This window comes from Puma concolor, chromosome B2 (genome assembly GCF_028749965.1).
Source record: "Puma concolor isolate L17-30 chromosome B2, mPumCon1.1.hap2, whole genome shotgun sequence".
NCBI classification, from domain to species: Eukaryota; Metazoa; Chordata; class Mammalia; order Carnivora; family Felidae; genus Puma; species Puma concolor.
The window spans coordinates 100438604-100455808 of NC_141671.1; the positions used below are offsets into that span (position 1 = coordinate 100438604).

Genomic DNA, 17205 nt, shown 5'->3' on the forward strand with positions numbered 1-17205 from the left:
ACCTATATCAAAATCACCACGTTGAGCACTTTAAGTATATATAATTTTGTCAATTATATGCCAATAAAGCTGGAAAAAAAGAACTAAATCACTCATTTTAGAGATTAAGAAACAAAGGCTCAGAGAAACCAAGATCTACCTAAGATCACACAGTTAATGGTTGTATTTTTTATTTTTTGAAGAGCCAGTCTTGCTATTTCATATCCTAGGTTTCTTATACTGCTGCTGAAAAATTGATAATCTTATTTTTAAAATCTCATTCAAATTCAATCTAGTAAGCTCTCCTTTAACATACTTCTGGGTTAATGTCACATGATAAGACTCTAGATTTCATCATTCTCAAAATTGCAGGTGATTTATAATTACAAAATGATGTTTACAGCTTGCTTCTTGAATACTTAGGAAAAAGAAAAGCCATTTAGTTATTTCAAATGCATTTATTTTGTTGGGAAATTGATAACATGTCCTAGTTCATGACGTTTACAAACAGCTCTTTATGTTGAAAGTGTAACCAATGTTTCTATTTTATTTATATCAATGTTAATTTCATTTCTTGAAGCTTTCTAACACCTACTGAGCAATTTTCTTTAATGGAGACTGAAAATGTTAAAAAGGAAATTGAACAATAAATTTATTAAGTAAAATGAGTTACTCTAAATGGAATAACTATTTTGTTAAAGGAAGAATGTTCAGGCAATAATCGGTAAATTATATTAAGACTTATGCTTATAGAGGAAGGTGCACGCACTCCTGGCTGGCAGTGCTTTGAGTCCACCAGAAGGGAAAAGTGCTGCAGAGAGGGCCAGATTTTCAACCTATTTCCTTCCATCCCTTTCAGATAACTCTTGACATTCTGGTTGCAGTTACCCAAGCAAACTATCCATTAACTGGGTCTATATTTTTAAGAGAGAGAAAGGTCTGTAATTTATGATCGAAGTCAATGGCTCTAAACTGAGGTTCCTTGTATTTTTTGGTCATCTTGGCACCCAGATATGTAATGAGTTCACATCTCTCCAAAAATTGGTCCATCTTCTTCTTATACTTCCTTTTTGTATATTCAGAACCATTGGGATTGTAGGCTGCAGAAAATTTCACAGAACTGTAAATGTTTTCTGTTAGGTTAGTGAGTCATTAAATTAAAAAGAAAGAGAACTACATGTGTGAGACAGTTGCACAGCTATAGCTGAGAAGATATTCAAATCACACGTAAGATTTAGGGATTAATCCATTTTAGATCATAATTGCCTCTATTCACCTTTCTCTGTGGCATGGATTATGGAGAGCCGATTATATTACTTGTAATCCTTGCTTTAAAAACTAGAAACTCAATTTTGATATTTTCATCAAAATATTTGCTATCACACACACACACACACACACACACACACACACACACACACACACCAATGCAAACAACCAATCCAGCTCAACAATCCTATGCATTTATCACGTATACTACAATTAATGTTAAATTAGTGCCAAGTATCATGTCATTAAAGAAGACATACCTTTTAGGTGAAAAGCTATAAATAGCAGTGCAGATCTCTTTACACTTAAGAAGGGGAATTTGGGCTTTAAACATCCTGCTGCATTCATTGCTTTAATTAGTGAAGTTGCAATACCCTGCAGGTAGGGAACAATGTAAATCATATGTATATTTGAATTTGGTTTCTTCTCTTAGTGGCAAATAGATAAAGAGGCTATTCTTTGCCTCTAATAGCCTCCTGGGGCTTATAAAGGTGGTTAGATGCCCACTTAACCAACAAGAAAGGAACACAAAGTACATTTGATTAGGAAGAATGAAAATTACAAATTGGCTGAATGTCAGGAAGGTGATGGATACATGGGCTTCATTACACAATTCTTTCTATTTTTATATTTGACATTTTCCATAACCGAATGTTAAAGACAAAAGAAGGGGTTCCTGGGCTCTGAGTTGTCTCGGCCCATTTTCTACTTCCATTGCCAGAGCTGACCAGATTGCCTCTGCTATCAGGACTCCTGACCACCTGGCAAGGAATTCCAGAGACCACAGTTGTCACTACGGTAGATTCTGAAGCCCTGAGCGGGCAGAGAAGATGTGAGGCCCTCCTGGTGAAATGTGGCCTTTTATGAGAATACTCCTCTATGGGTGAGCCTCATCTTGCCTTTTGATACTAAACCAGATTGAAGGCTCACCATCTAGGCAAGTCAAAAAAAATGATGTGGCTAAGAATTTGTGAGAAAAGTATGAAATTATTTATGCCCCAGGCATTAATTTTATAGAATTAAAAAAAAAAAAAAACTTTTAAAATAGTGGTTGATTATTAGTGAATTTTATTCTGTGTAAAAAGAGTTATATTTAGATAAATAAAGTGTGACTTGAGTAGCATTTGGGGGCATTTGCCCCTAGATTTGGGGCAAAATATGATTTTGGTGGTTTAGCTGTGGTGCTTTTGCAACTCAACACTTTTGAGCAGTGACTAAACCTCTCAGAGACTGAATCTTCATATTACAAATTTAAAAATAAGAAAATTTAAATAAGAATCTAACCACAAGTCAACCGTAAATAATTTCATGACAATCTACTCTCTCTTCATTTTCCTGCAGGTATTTGGGGATTAGCTACAGAACCAAGGGTTTTTCTCACTTCTTCTTTTCACAACCACCCATAATCAAAATAGGTTAAGAGTGGATTTACAGCTTAAAAATCAGAAAACTCTGCCTTCAGTTTCATTGTTACCAAAATAAAAATTGTTAAAAAACAGATCGTTGTACTCTACTAATATATGAACATAGACAACCATGTAACTGAACCTGTTCCAGATATCCAGGCAAAGGAAGACTTGTGAGGTGTATGGGCTCCTTTAATGGGGGCAGTTTGTATGGAAGCTTCTGATTCCAGTATTTCTGCGGCAACCTAAGAACACAAAGTTCATCAGATGGATGCTCACACATATACTCACCGTGAGTACATAGGGATGTGAATGTACAGGAGACGACTAAGAGGTACAGTTCAGCAGCTGGTTTTCTCCACTGGGGAGAACGTGACAAGGGAGAAGGTCAGAGCTTGGAGCTCCTAGAGGTAGGTGCCATGTCACAAAGAGAAGCCATCTGAGTGGCACTTCCTCAAGTGCTCACCACAAGCAGAGGCGCACACACTTCCTCTTTCCGTGGGGGAGCTTACCTGCCATGTAAGAGCTGTCCCCACCCTCTCCACCGGACTTTGGACCCCCTCTGGCCTGTCTCCAGGTTTCTTTAGTATAGTAATTTCTCTCTGCCTCCCACCTTTGGCATTTCCTTCTTTATTGGATCTTTCCCATCCATCTGCACCTAAACATGCTCACACTGTCCCCATTGAAAAATACAAGGAAAAAGAAAAACTACCTTCACTCCATCAGTTCTCTATCACTTCTAGCAACTAGTGTCTTTTCTTTATACACTTCTTCAAACAGTGAGCTTTAGTGGAGATCACAAACTACTGCACAAATTCCACATAGTATTTTCGGAATACTATATGATCTGATCCACATGTTAGTTTTAGAAATTTGTATCAAAATTTCAAAAAAAACACCAAAAGTAAACAAAATTTAAAAAGAACTTTGGTTCCCAACTTCCTGTGAAACAAAGAAATGTCTGGCGGTAGATGAGCAGCTGTTACTCCCTTCACTTGGGGCATGCACGGTCCAAGTTACAGCGTGCAACCATGTCCGGTGGTCTCACTTCCATCCCGCTGCCCTCAGGTGCATCACCCTCTCAGCTGCTGTGTTTGTCACCTCGGGACGAGGCAAGGTCTTCATTTCTTCACCTTGCATCCCCTCTGTGGTATGCTGTAGTTGGCTTCTACTCATCTCACTCCACTGAAACCATTCTTACCAGGATCACCAATGACCTGTTATAACTTAAATCTGACACACATTTCGGCTCTTGTCTTGCTTGACCTCTAAGCAGCATTTAAACCTGCTGGCCACCGCCCCCGCCCCCCCCCCCCCCCCGGCTCTCTCCCCTCCTCCCCAGAGCCTCCCCAACCTGGCTCTCCTTCACCTCTCTGTGGGTTCTTCTTCATTCTCCTTGCAAGTTCTTCTCATATTTGTGTGTTGGTGTTTCTCGGGGCTTGGTTGGTCAGAAGCCCACTGCTTTGCCCACACTAGTCTTCATGGTTGACCTCAAACAGGCTGTATTATTTTGGACAGGATCATCCCAATAGCCTCAGCACTGGCATTCCTGCCTCCAAACCATTATCAACACTCCAATGATGGTCTCTCTCCAAAGCAGATTTGATTATAACAGGCAATGTATTCATTCTGCCTTTTGGATCAAGTTCCAATGATTTATGGTAAGTTTACTTGACCTTCCACCCTCTGGCCCCACTCACCTTCTCCAGCTTCACCTCTCCATCCTTTTCCTCTCCACATCATGTCTAGTCATGCTGAATTTCTTGGCAGTTCTGTGACTCCCCTGGGCCAGGTTTGTTTGCTTGGAACCTGCTTGGAACCTTTCCCGCCACTCACTCAATTCCCACTCCTCATTCAGGCCTCACTTCAACAGACAATTCAATCAGAATTTTGGGCCACACTTTTTCAGAACTCCTGGCATTTCCCTACCCTAAATGCCATCACATTCTTTGTCAATAGGTACATAAAGTCTATCTTACCCCGGAGCCTCAGGCTTTGGGACAGCAGGGACCAGTTCTTATTCATTATTATACATGTATATATATATGTATGCATATGTGTGTCTGTACACAAAATATATATTTTGCTCACACACACACACACACACGCACACCTCCCCGAGCATGGTGCACCAAATATAGAAGATGTTCAATATTTGTAACTTAGTGAATGGTCTCACCTCAAAAATTTCTCGAGTTTTTCTCGACTCTCACAAATATATATACGATCACGATATTCTAAAGCATAGTTAATGTTCCCAGGTATTAGGGCCTCATATCTGAAAGACAAAAAAAAAAAAAAAAAAAAACCCAAAAACAAAAAAACCCTGTTGTAAAATTACTATGCAGTATCGTGTAAATAAAATGTCAAAAATGTTTAATTTTCTTCGAAGAAGAAACAGAACATTTTATAGTTAAATAATAGTGACCTTTTGACCCAAATATTAAGACTGTTATAGGAACTACCTATTCTGAGTAGAGATATCACCCTAAACTCCCACGAGGGTAAGGACCTGCCTGTGATTTCCATCCTGATAGGTCACTGGACAGTAGCCCTGGAGCTCCGCACACTTAGGGAATCGACTCTTCAGCTCCGACAGCGTCAGCCTTTTGGGGATCATGTCAGCAGGTGGTAGAGGATGAGGTGCTAACGGAGGCACATACAATTCTGGGTTCTTCAAAAATTTCTAAAGAAAATGATAACAGCAATCAGACCGTTTAAAACAGGAGTGCTACGCCAGTCAAAGAGACACCGAGGCTCTCCTGCTGTTCTCTCCGTTTTCAGCAGCAAACCATCTGAGAGCCACTTTCTGCACTACAGTAACTCGTTTCCCTGACTGCAAGATCCTTATAGTAATGCTCTGAAGTGATGACATCTAAGATCTCTCTCCTGATCTCACACTCACTCACATATAAAACATTTATTGAGCTCGTAGTACGCGCCAGGCACCAGAGAGTGCACAGTCTCTTGCTGGCCTGTCTCCCTGCTCTGCAGTGTAATTAACTACTTGGGTGCTGCTCGGCAGGTGAATTAAGCCGTCTAGCTTCAGTTAGCACTCCGTAAAATGGAGGCGGCTGACCAGATACATGATCTGCGCTGTCACTTCCAGTTTTACAATTCTGTGATCGCCATTTAAATATGCAGGAAGAAATAAATGCCTCCTTAATAAAATTTTTAAAATCCTAATTCTTCAGGGAAAGTAAAATGTCCAGAGGCATCTGATTAGTTTTCAGCTACCAACCTTTATCTCAAAAAATTGCAGACATAATATTAGAACAGATTTGTATTCTGTTGCATTAAACAGAAATATAAGGTATATAGGGAATTGTAGTGATGAAGAAGTTTCCACTGACTGTGACTTCCCTTCTGTACTCTAGGACCTTAATCCCTTAGCTGCCTACCTTTTTTCTTTTTTCACAGTACACAGACACATTTAATGATGGTTCCCTGTACAGAAGCTATGATGACTCCCTGTGGACACTTGGGCATGTCGGGAAGAAGCAGACTATCGGGACTGTAAGGACCTTGCAATCATCAGGAACAAGACAGATTCCTTCAGCTGTTGACTTGAACTCACTGTGACATATTGAGTGCCTGCTGAGCCAGAAGCAGCTGCCACTGGGAGGAAAGGGGAGGCTGCCACGGAGGGACTGCAGAGACCCCCCTTCTTTGCAGTGGGCCAGATTGCAGAGCATGGGAAATATTCCATTTGGTTCTCCTTCTTAGAGAGGATGTGCTGTGGAAGGGCTTGCTGTAAAGACTGATGCACATCTAGAGCAGTATGTTTTATGTCCTTTCTTGGCAACCTGACCTGATTGGGAAATAGCTCCTGGATGGAGAGTAACTACTCTTTCAAAGGTGGTTTAAAATACACTGTTTATTCATAACCATGAATAAACCATAACCGTAACCACAACCACAACCATAACCATAACCACCTGTGGGCTGGGTCCTGATGTTCAGCATCCCCACCACTGGTGGGAGTTGCTGTTGGGTCTGTCTACCTGTTAAGCTGAGGGCCCCTCACTGATCCTGAATCTCTGCTTTGTGCCAAAATATATCTTGGGGTGCAGTCTCAGGACTGGCCTCCGAGGTGCCTCATTGGTCTTAAAGTCACAGGTTCCAGTAATGGGGCTCCTGGTCTCCAGTTCCTGGGTGTTCCCAGCTGCACCCACCCTTTCCTATTTGATGAATCCCGACATAGGCATTTTCTTTCCCTAGTAAGTATTTGGAGTTAGGAACAAACTTACATTCAGATTTTCCTGAGAACTCATTTTATAATAGTGCCCTCTGAACTCTGCTGCAAATTTCAGTGACTCAGTTACAGAACAATCAACGAGCTCATATGATTCGGCCAGGCTGATAGGGCAGAACTGTCCAAATTCCCCCAGGCGAGAAATCAGTTCTTGAGGTGTGATACATAACTTGTCAATGCATGCAGCTTTTCCTATTAGTAACAGATTATTATTATCCTTTTTTTTTCATAGAAAACACAGTGATTTTAGAAGTTAAAATAAATGCAAGGACATATGCATCATACAAATGCATACACATTGTAAAATTCCAAACAGTAGAGTAAAAACTAAAAGTTTCTCTTCACACTTTCATCTTCTCAATTCATCGTTCCTCCAGGGAGTAATCACTGTTGAGTTTGTATCTCTTTCAGACTTTTTTTTCTATATACTTACATATACACATTTATTTTTTGCATATAGTATGCTTATGCCACTATACTGTAAACATTATTCTGCAACTTGCTTTTATCAGTTAGTTGTGGTCTTTGACATCTTTTTTGACATATCAGTTTATATGATTTACCTAATTCCTTTTAATTGATGCTTAGTATTCCATTGTATAAATATACATATAGTTTACTTAGTCATTTATCTCTTGATGAATGTTTTGGTTGTTTTTAATTCTTAACTATTATAAATTATATATATGTTATAAGCCATATATGTATGTGTGGATATATATATGTATAATATCTATACATATATATGCATATACATATTTATATACATATATATAGATATTATACATATATATATCCACACATACATATATAATATCTACACATATATATGTATATGCATATATACATACCCACTTACACACACACACACACACACATAAATTTGCTACATATTTTAAATTTTTCCATGGGGTAGATTTCAAAAGTGACAATAGTTTGTTGACATGATGCTACTGACACAAACCTCCCGTGTGCTCAGATGAGAAGGGAAGAAACATTTTACAAAAGTGACTAGGTTTACCATAAAGAGTCTATTTTTTTTAAGTTTATTTATTTTTGAGAGAGAGAGAGAGCACGAGTGGGGAAGGGGTAGAGAGAGAGGGAGACACAGAATCTGAAGTAGGCTCCAGGCTCTGAGCTGTCAGCACAGAGCCTCACACGAGCTCGAACCCATGAACCATGGGATCATGACCTGAGCCGAAGTCGGACACTTAAACAACTGAGCTACCCACGCACCCCAAAAGAGTTTATTTTATTTTATATTTTATATATTTTTTTAATGTTTATTTTTGAGAGACAGAGAGACAGAGCATAAGAGAGGAGGGTGTGCAGAGAGAGAGAGGGAGACACAGAATCTGAAGCAGGCTCCAGGCTCTGAGCTGTCAGCACAGAGCCTGACGTGGGACTCAAACTCACAGACTGTAAGATCGTGACCGAGTCCGGACACTCAATGCCCTGAGCCACCCAGGCGCCCCTAAAGAGTCTATTTTAAAAAGGAAGAGCCCCAGGTCCTTCAATGAACAGTTTTAAGAGTTTTCTCCCCAATACCGTACTGGAATGGGGATTCCAAAAAAATATGAGATGTTCTAGAAAATGAAATTATTTTTTATACAGCTTAGTTACAGTAAGTAAATTTTGACCCCCCCAATACATTTTAATGGTCCCTTTAACTAGTGAGAAGTTTTACCTTTTAAAAATTATTATTATGACTAGGAAGGTCTTAAATTAACTATAAAATTATGAAGCATAAATCATACTTTGTTATTATTATTATGCCTCAGAAGATCTTAAATTAACTATAAAATTATGAAGCATAACCCATACTTCATTATGTGACGATATAAACATAAAATTTATCCTTAGGACTGAAGTGATGATCTATAAGCCAAGGAATGCAGAAGATTTCTGGAAACAGTGGAAGCTAAGAGAAAGACATGGAACAGATTCTCTCCTAGAGACTTCAGAGACAGTATGGCCCTGGTCACACCTTGATTTTGAGCTTCTAGCCTTCAGTACTATGAGAGAATAAATTTCTGTTGTTTAAGACACCCAGTTTAAGGCCTTTTGTCACAGCAGCCTCAGGAAACTAAGACAATTGCAAAATATCATGACTTCTGTCTTGTTGGCATTCTTTCTTGCCTTCTCAGCTTGTTCACTCGATAAGACAAGCTGCCATATTGGAAAGGACTACATGGGAAGAACTGAAGGTGGTCTCTGGGCCAACAGCCAGCAAGGAACTGAGGCCCTTAACCCAACAATCCTCAACGAACAAAATCTTGTCAACAATACATGAACGAATGTGGTAGTAGATTCTTTCTCAGTTGGGCCTTCAGGTGAGACAATAATCCTAGACAATACCTGGATTAGGATTGTGAGAGACCCTGAAGCAGAGAAGCCAGTTACACTGTGCCTGGATTCCTGACCCACAGAAATTGTGCGTGCATGTGTGCGTGCATGTGTGTGTGTGTATTTTATGCTGCTAAGTCTTAAAATAATTTGTTATGCAGCAACAGATAAACTAATACACTATTCACCTGTTGTTTATGACACAGATGAAAAGGCTAAGCCCTAATATTCCTTCCCTACAAAGGATATTAAACTATTATAATACTACAGTACTATGGTATAATAATATATTGTATTATTAAAGAATATAGTATTACATAGTGCTATAATATTATACTATATGGTACTACAGTATTACAATCCTAGATTGCTCTTTAGCTCAGATGTGCTTAACCTCACCAATCCTGACAGGTTTCGTGACAGGGACAGGGTAATTTAGAATCATATGACTACAAGTCCTAAAAGATACTCAAATATCTCTTCTTCTGATTTTGGGGTATTCTTGGTGACATCTGGCAATAACTACGTATCTTATTCTGATGTAATAAGCAGAATGAGGAAGAGTCTCTTTAATCTTCTAGCCCTGACCTTGCTCCATATCATTAGAGTAAACTTTGGCTCCCCGATAGGAGATCATTTGAAAAGCATACAAAAGAAATGTGGAATGAAAAAACAAGTCAAGACTAATTTTAAACAATCAGGTACAGGTTAGATTATTAGGTGGAAGTTGAAGCAGAAGATCAACAGGGTAGTCTTCGATCAAACTATTCAAGGCAGAGGCATGTATATATGGAGTAATAAAGCGGATACCATGGTGCCTCATCCAGACCCCACTTTCAGGGCTGACGCGGCCATCCCCCAGATGCTAGCAACATCAGTGCTGATGGGTCACAGCTGCAATGGGAATTGCCCGTCTGTCATAGGCTAACCCCTCCCCCCACACCCCCCAGAGTGATCTGTGTTGAGTGGCAGGCCAATGGAGGGATACAGAACCTGGGTCCTCCCCTCAATTTGGGAAACTCTGAAGGCCCATCCTAGCTCCAGGGCTCCCCTGTCTGCTGAGGCTTCTATTTGCACCATACGGCAGGTCAGTTTTTCCCTCCGTCCAATTCCAGTGTCCTCACTCCCCTCAGGTGTATCTCCTGATTAGGGTTGCCAGATAAAATACAAGATGCTAAGGGAGTTTAAATTTCAGATTAGCAATGATGAGTTTTCAGTATTTTTTTAGTATTAGAGTATTGGCAATATTTGGGACACACTCACACTAAAAAATTATTTGTTATTTATCTGAAATTCAAATGTAACTGGGCATTCTGTATTTTTGTTTGCTTAATCTGACAGCTCAAATCCTGAGAATACTTTCTGATTAAGCTTCTGGACACAACTTTTAATCTCGAATCTGTTTCCAGGGAGCCGAATCTAAGGCAAGGAGGGTGAAATCGGGAAACAGAAATGAATGATTCACAATTTTTGCTTTCAAAGTCTGCGATGTAGTGTTTTTCTAGTGTGATGCTAGCCAAAACTCACTGCGAGTTGGTTTCTCAAAACTCAATTCTTTTTTCCCTGTACTCGTCATGCCGTGTAATCCTCAGGGAAAAACAAATTCCTGGTCTGCAGAAAAACAGGAACCAGGGATACTGATTATACCCAAATAATGAAGCAAATCAAGACTAAATGATGCAGAATCCTCATTGCATTTTTCCTTGTACAAGATTCTCTTAGTCACGTTGCTCTCGTACCTCATTACATCTTCTCTGTTAAACAAAGTCGCTAACCAAATGTCTCTACAGATAAATTCTTTGGAGTCATCACTCTTTTTAGAGATATCAGATATAGATAACTTTCCTTTTATTTTGTGTATTTCTAGAGAAAAATCAAGTAACTTAGAGGAATATATTTTCTTTCATGGATTCAAAATATATATTAAAAGGCATTTATGCTTACATTTAGTTTTTTATAGACTCAACATTTATCTAATACCATAACGGATATAAATACTAAAAATAACTTTAATTCTAGGTTCATAAACAAAATTTTGCCAAATGTCATTCCACAGACCACTGCTTTCGTATGACTAGCATTCTTGAAACTTAGCTTCTTACGTGGCATTCCAAACACTATAAACTCTTTTAGTGAGAGGCTATGTATTACTTTTACGTGCTAGGTTCACACAGGAATTCAATAAATGATAGCCTGAGTAGTGGCAGTCATTTATTAGAACAGTTTACATGCTCCAGTAATTGGATAGTACCATATCCTTAAAATGCTGATTAAGATCGTGGGAACAAATGTTCAAGTTGAATGAATTATGGTAACAAGAGTCAGGCATGTGTAGACTTTAATATTTTATTATATTTTAATAACAAGGTGTTTTCTTACCTGCGTTTATTCTTTCCAGGTATGTCTGCATATATTTATTCACCATTTGAACTTTCTTAATGACTTCATTCCACACCCACCATTTGCTGTGAAATCCATCAATCACATACCAGTTCTGATGTTGTTCTTGATAATATTGCCTAATCTCATTAATATTTTTGCGGTGTTTTGAGTTTTTGACTGCCATAATTTGTGTGCTATTGTGCAGTGGATAAGGCAAACTAATAACGAAACAGAATGAATGGAAAAAGTTGTAAAAAACATACTTGTTTCCTGGATGATTAAAGTTCATTTCTTTATCATTGCTTTCATCACACACATTACCTTGGTTCCTTTTTTTTTTCCAGGAACAATCTTTTGAAAATCTCCTTGGAAGGCACATCCAGCTCAAAGATGACCATGGGAATGATTGACCTAGATTCCAGGAGGCTGATTTGATACTTAGTTACAGGATAGCCATCGATGACAACACTAACAAGGGGAAACATGAAAATAATTCCAGATTTCTTTTCTCTCATACCTTCCTTCCTGTTTTCTAGAAGCAGTCTATCTCTTTAGGAGTAGCCCCATGGCCTTCCTTGTGTAACTTGATTTATTGTCTTTGTACTTTGCCCTCTTTATCTCTATATTTTTAACTTCAGTCAGCCCATGAGCCAGGTGTAGGGCAGCATACATACAGACACAGCTCTGAATTCATACACTTAGCATCACAGAGCTAGGCTTTGGCAGAATTCAAGAGAACACACATAATACCTTGAGCATTGTGTTATCAATTGGCGCTATTACTTTAAGAAATGAAACAGTGGAAAGAGTATAGGTTTCAGAGGCAGACAGACTTAGATTTGAGACCTAGTTTGACCTCTCTGAGTGCCAGCTTTTAGTAAAATAGGGGAGATGATATTTAACCCTTACAGTTGTCTTAAAGACTTATAGATCTAGTATGTAAAGCAACTAGAACAGGAACTGGCACAACGAATAGTATCCTAGTAAGAGATTAAGCAAATATGGGAAAACAGTTGTGCTCTAAGCTTCCTTTTATACTAAAGTTCTGTGGGGGAGGCCGGCGAGTGGGAGGAGAGGCAGGGAGTTGGTGAGAGTAGCCCTGTGATATCTGAGAAAGAATGTTCCATCAGGACCCATCATGCCCCTGAGCAGAAATGACAGAGAATTTAAGTTAGTCCAACAGTCTGAGATAATGAGAGTATTACTATCAAACTCAGATGAGGAATAAAGGCTGTCCACAAATTCTGGGAGGAGTGACCCCCAAGGTCTGGAAACTCCCTCTGAGGTGGGAGCAGGCTGGGCCTGCCAGCTGGTGGTCTTCAAGAGGGGCTGGTTTAGAGGAAGTCACAGGACCCCCTCACTCCGTGCTCTGTGGCCAAGTCTCTAGGCAGTAGTTCTAAGTTCCATGGCAGAGAGAACTATAAATTAATGTAGCCAGGCAAACCTAATAGAGAACGTTATGGAAGTGCCATTGATGTTTTGAGGTTTTTTTAATGGAGAGTAGCTCAATTTCTTTGCTTGTGAAAGGTTGCTTGAGTGACCGTCAGGATTAGAAACATTCAGGGTGACTAGGCAGTCACTATCCTGGTGTTAAGATGAAATAAAACATTTGTGACTCAGGGTTGTGTTCACTGAGATCCCTCGCATGCAAAGCTAAACACCAGGGAGGAGGTAACTCAGTTTGTGTAAGTCCCAGGGCCTTCCCTGGGGGAAAAATCTGACACCCCAGAATCTGCTCTTCTGTAACTGAAATTAAGAGAACCGGCCAAGGACTTGGTTAAAGAGCAGAGGCAGGGAAGGGCATAAAGGCTCCTACTGTAAGACAACTGTAAATAAATTGGTGGGATTCTAGGTCAGTGACCTGGGCTCATGAGCAGGGCCTTGGCTTGCCCTGGCTTCTATAACTGGGTTTGGCCAGTGGCTGTGTTGGGAGAGTCATGGTTGAGCAGAGAAGTGTAAACTAAAGAGAGAGCTCAGGAAAGGGACCTTCCTGTCCAGATGTAGCATTAAGGGAGGGGCACTGCTACCTGTGCAGAGAGCTGGGCCAGTGCGAGACCATCTCTGTTAGACCAGTACCATCTGGGGGGCAGGGGAAGGCCACTCCTCCATCATTCCATGGGGCAGTGAGAAGGTCTACTAGGCTCTGGAAGTCACACTGGCCTCCTTTGTCAGCAGTGTAAGGCCAGAAACTTTTAGACGATACACAGGTTGCTACAGGGAATGCAGTGGCCAGCTTGCTATTCTGGCATATAAGTGTTCAAGCCAAGTTTTAGCCTGACAGAAAATTAAAAATATATAACCATGTAGGTGCCTAAGGTTTGAGAAGTAGATCTCACCCTTTACAAGAGCTTTAAACCTTGTTGAAGATAAGTGTTTTAAATTCTGTGAGTAATTTCTTGATTTAACTCCCTCCCCACCGGCCACTCCCACTTACCCCGCAGTATTACATATACTTTCCATCAGAGATATTTCTAAGGCTTGAATAGCCAGTTCATCAGGTGCTGTCATTCCTTTATGAAGATGCCAATTTAACATGAGCGCCAGCTCTGTTTCTGGTTGGCTGTTTAATACATAACGCATCGCCTCTCCTATTGACAAGCGCTTTAAGCCATATTCACTTGAAATTTTTTTGGCAACTGAAAAAGGTTAAAACTTTAAACTTACTCCATTTCACAAATTCATCAGTCAACCTTATTTTTAATTTCTGGTTAATTGATGTCCACAGTGAGCTAATCTTCATATTCCCTGAAGAAATTTTGAAAGTCAAAATTGTTACATTTTATTGAACTAATACTGTCAAAGGTTAATCATTATTAATATTTCAGGTATGTGGCTAACGAGCCAACTCCGTGGGGCTTTTTTCATAACCAAACCAATATTTAAGTGTTTTCTTCCTTCTGCACAAGGTAGCAAAATTTTTGAGAACTTTACATGGCATCATATGTGTACTATTTATATTTGGAATTATGTCCAAAATAATAATCTAATACTCTAATAATCTAATACTCCTGTGTGCTATTTCTATTTGGAATTATGTCCAAAATAATAATCTAATACTCCTGTGTCACTGAACACATGAAATTATATGTTTCCTCATCTATCTATTTATGGAATCCATGCTTCAATCAGAATAGCATATCCCTACACAGTTAGGTCTCAGTTAATCCTATAGGAAATAATTTTTAAAAATTATAATGGCATACCTGACATTTTAATAGTAATTTATAACTCACAAGGCAATTTTTCTTCTGTGACTTTATCTGATATTTTCAACCATTCCATCAGGTGGATAGAATGAATATTGAAATTCTAATTTTATAGATGAGAGGACTCATGCCCACTAAAATGGAATAATCTGTCCAAAGTCACATAGGTGTTGCCATTGGTTGAAACAAGATCCATTTTGACTTCTGCTTCACCTAAATGAGACCATAGGCAATGGCTTTCAGTAACTACTAAATGTAGCCATGCTCTGTAATGGTCTATGTACCCTGCCTCATCGTGTCTGAAAACAGGAGAGTGTAGAGGACACTGAGAGAGCCCATCCTATCTCACGGGGAATGCAGATTAACTGACCACAGTTAGGGCCACCCCAAAGGGAAGCCCTTGCAAGAGCTACAGAGCCCTTAATCTTAGCTTTGCCATAAATGTTGAAATCAGACCTACTTTTTAAAGTTCTAATAATAATAAGGCTTTTATAATTTGATACCTTGTTAAAAGTTCACCTCTGTTTCAACAAAGAAATGGGAAATCAAAACAGTATGGTATTAACACAAAAACAGACACACAGATCAATAGAATGAAATAGAGCACCCAGAAATAAACCTGTGTGTATATGGTCAATTAACTTATGACAAAGGAGGGAAGAATACACAATGGGGAAAAGATAGTCTTCAATAAATGGTGTTGTGAAAACTGGACAGCTGCATGCAAAAGAATAAAACTGTATCACTTACACCATATACAAAACTATACTTAAAATGGATTAAAGACCTAAATGTAAGACCTGAAACCATAAAACTCATAAAAGAAAATATAGGCAGCAATCTCTTGGACTTTGGCCATAGCAATATTTTTCTGGACATGTTTCCTTGGGCAAAGGAAACAAAAGCACAAATAAACTATTGGAACTATATCAAACTAAAAAGCTGTTGCAAAGTGAAGTAAACTATTGATAAAACAAAAGGCAACCTACTAAATTGGATATATCCATTAACAAAAGGCAACCTACTAAATTATCCATTGGCTAATTTCTAAAATATATAAAGAGATCAGCTAATAATACCACAAGTCAACTAATAATAATACTAAATACCAAAAATCAAATAATGTGATTTAAAAAAAAATGGGCAGAAGACCTGAACAGACATTTTTTCCAAAGAAGACATAGAGATGGCCATGCAAAGATGTTCAACATCACTCATCGTCAGGGAAGTGCAAATCAAAACCACAATGAGATATCACTTCATACCAGTCAGAATAGCTAGTATCACAAGACAAGAAACAACAAGTGTTGATGAGGATGTGGAGAAAAGGGAACCTTACACTGCTGGGAATTTAAATTGGTACAGCCACTGTGGAAAATAGTATGGAGGTTCCACAAGAAATTACAAATGGAAATACTATACAATTCAGTAATTCCATTGCTGGGTATTTACCCAAAGAAAACAAAAATGCTAATTTGAAAAGATATATGCACCCTATGTTTACTGCAGCATTATTTACAATAGCCAAGATATGGAATCAGTGTTAAGGGTCCGTTGATAGATGAATGGATAAAGATGTCACACACACACACACACAATGGAATACTAACCAGCCATAAAAAAGAATGAGATCTTGGGGCACCTAGGTGGCTCAGTTGGTTTGGTGTCTGACTCTTGATTTTGGCTCAGGTCATGATCTCACTGTTCATGAGTTTGAGCCCCACATTGGGCTCTGTGATGACATTATGGAGCCTGTCTGGGATTTTCTGTCTCCTTCTCTCTCTGCCTTTCTCTTTCTCTCTCTTGATAATAAATAAGCATTAAAAAAAAAAAAAAAAAGAATGAGATCTTGCCATTTATGACAACATGGATGGACCTACAGACAGAGAAAGATAAATACTATTATGATTTCACTTATATGTGGCATCTGAAAAAAACAAATGAACAAACAAGAAACAGCAACAAATCCGTAAATACGGAGAACAAACTGGTGGTTGCCCAAAGTGGGGTAGGGAGATAAGTGAAATAGTGAATGGGGATTAAGAGCCACACAGAAAAATATATGAGAAATAAGATTGTTTATCCACATTTTCACCTTTTGCTCTGGTTGTGGGATCCTATTTCAAATGTCAATGATTTGGTTTCTTTGGAAAATATTACGTTTGTGAACATTTAGAATGTGACTATTAAAGACTCATCATGTTAAGAGGTTTAAATGGGCAAAATAAACTTTTCATCTGAAGAGTTGGAACACAAAACTCCCTTTTATTTTCCCTGGTAACAAAATTGTCTTTGAGCTCTTCTTTCCCCTTCATTCTCGATTTAGTCAGTCATTAAGTCCTATTGTTTTCCTTTGAAACAC

At 38.9% G+C, this 17205-nt stretch overlaps 1 protein-coding gene and 1 long non-coding RNA gene across 2 annotated transcripts in view; one reads left to right on the forward strand and one right to left on the reverse strand.

The window, feature by feature from the left end:
* Nucleotides 1-417: 417 nt before the first annotated feature.
* Nucleotides 418-17205, reverse strand: part of AK9 (adenylate kinase 9) — a 131158-nt gene continuing 114370 nt past the window's right edge. Inside the window, 9 exon segments of the mRNA XM_086707568.1 lie at nucleotides 418-1079; nucleotides 1509-1623; nucleotides 2797-2899; nucleotides 4834-4932; nucleotides 5171-5340; nucleotides 6905-7101; nucleotides 11635-11855; nucleotides 11959-12105; nucleotides 14072-14273. Coding sequence (XP_086563694.1) covers nucleotides 877-1079; nucleotides 1509-1623; nucleotides 2797-2899; nucleotides 4834-4932; nucleotides 5171-5340; nucleotides 6905-7101; nucleotides 11635-11855; nucleotides 11959-12105; nucleotides 14072-14273 — 1457 coding nt within the window. The 3' untranslated portion in view covers nucleotides 418-876.
* LOC147581142 (uncharacterized) lies at nucleotides 2236-13256 on the forward strand. Its single transcript, XR_015251464.1, has 4 exons — nucleotides 2236-3064; nucleotides 6075-6170; nucleotides 9057-9242; nucleotides 11654-13256. It is a non-coding gene; the product is annotated as an uncharacterized LOC147581142 (long non-coding RNA).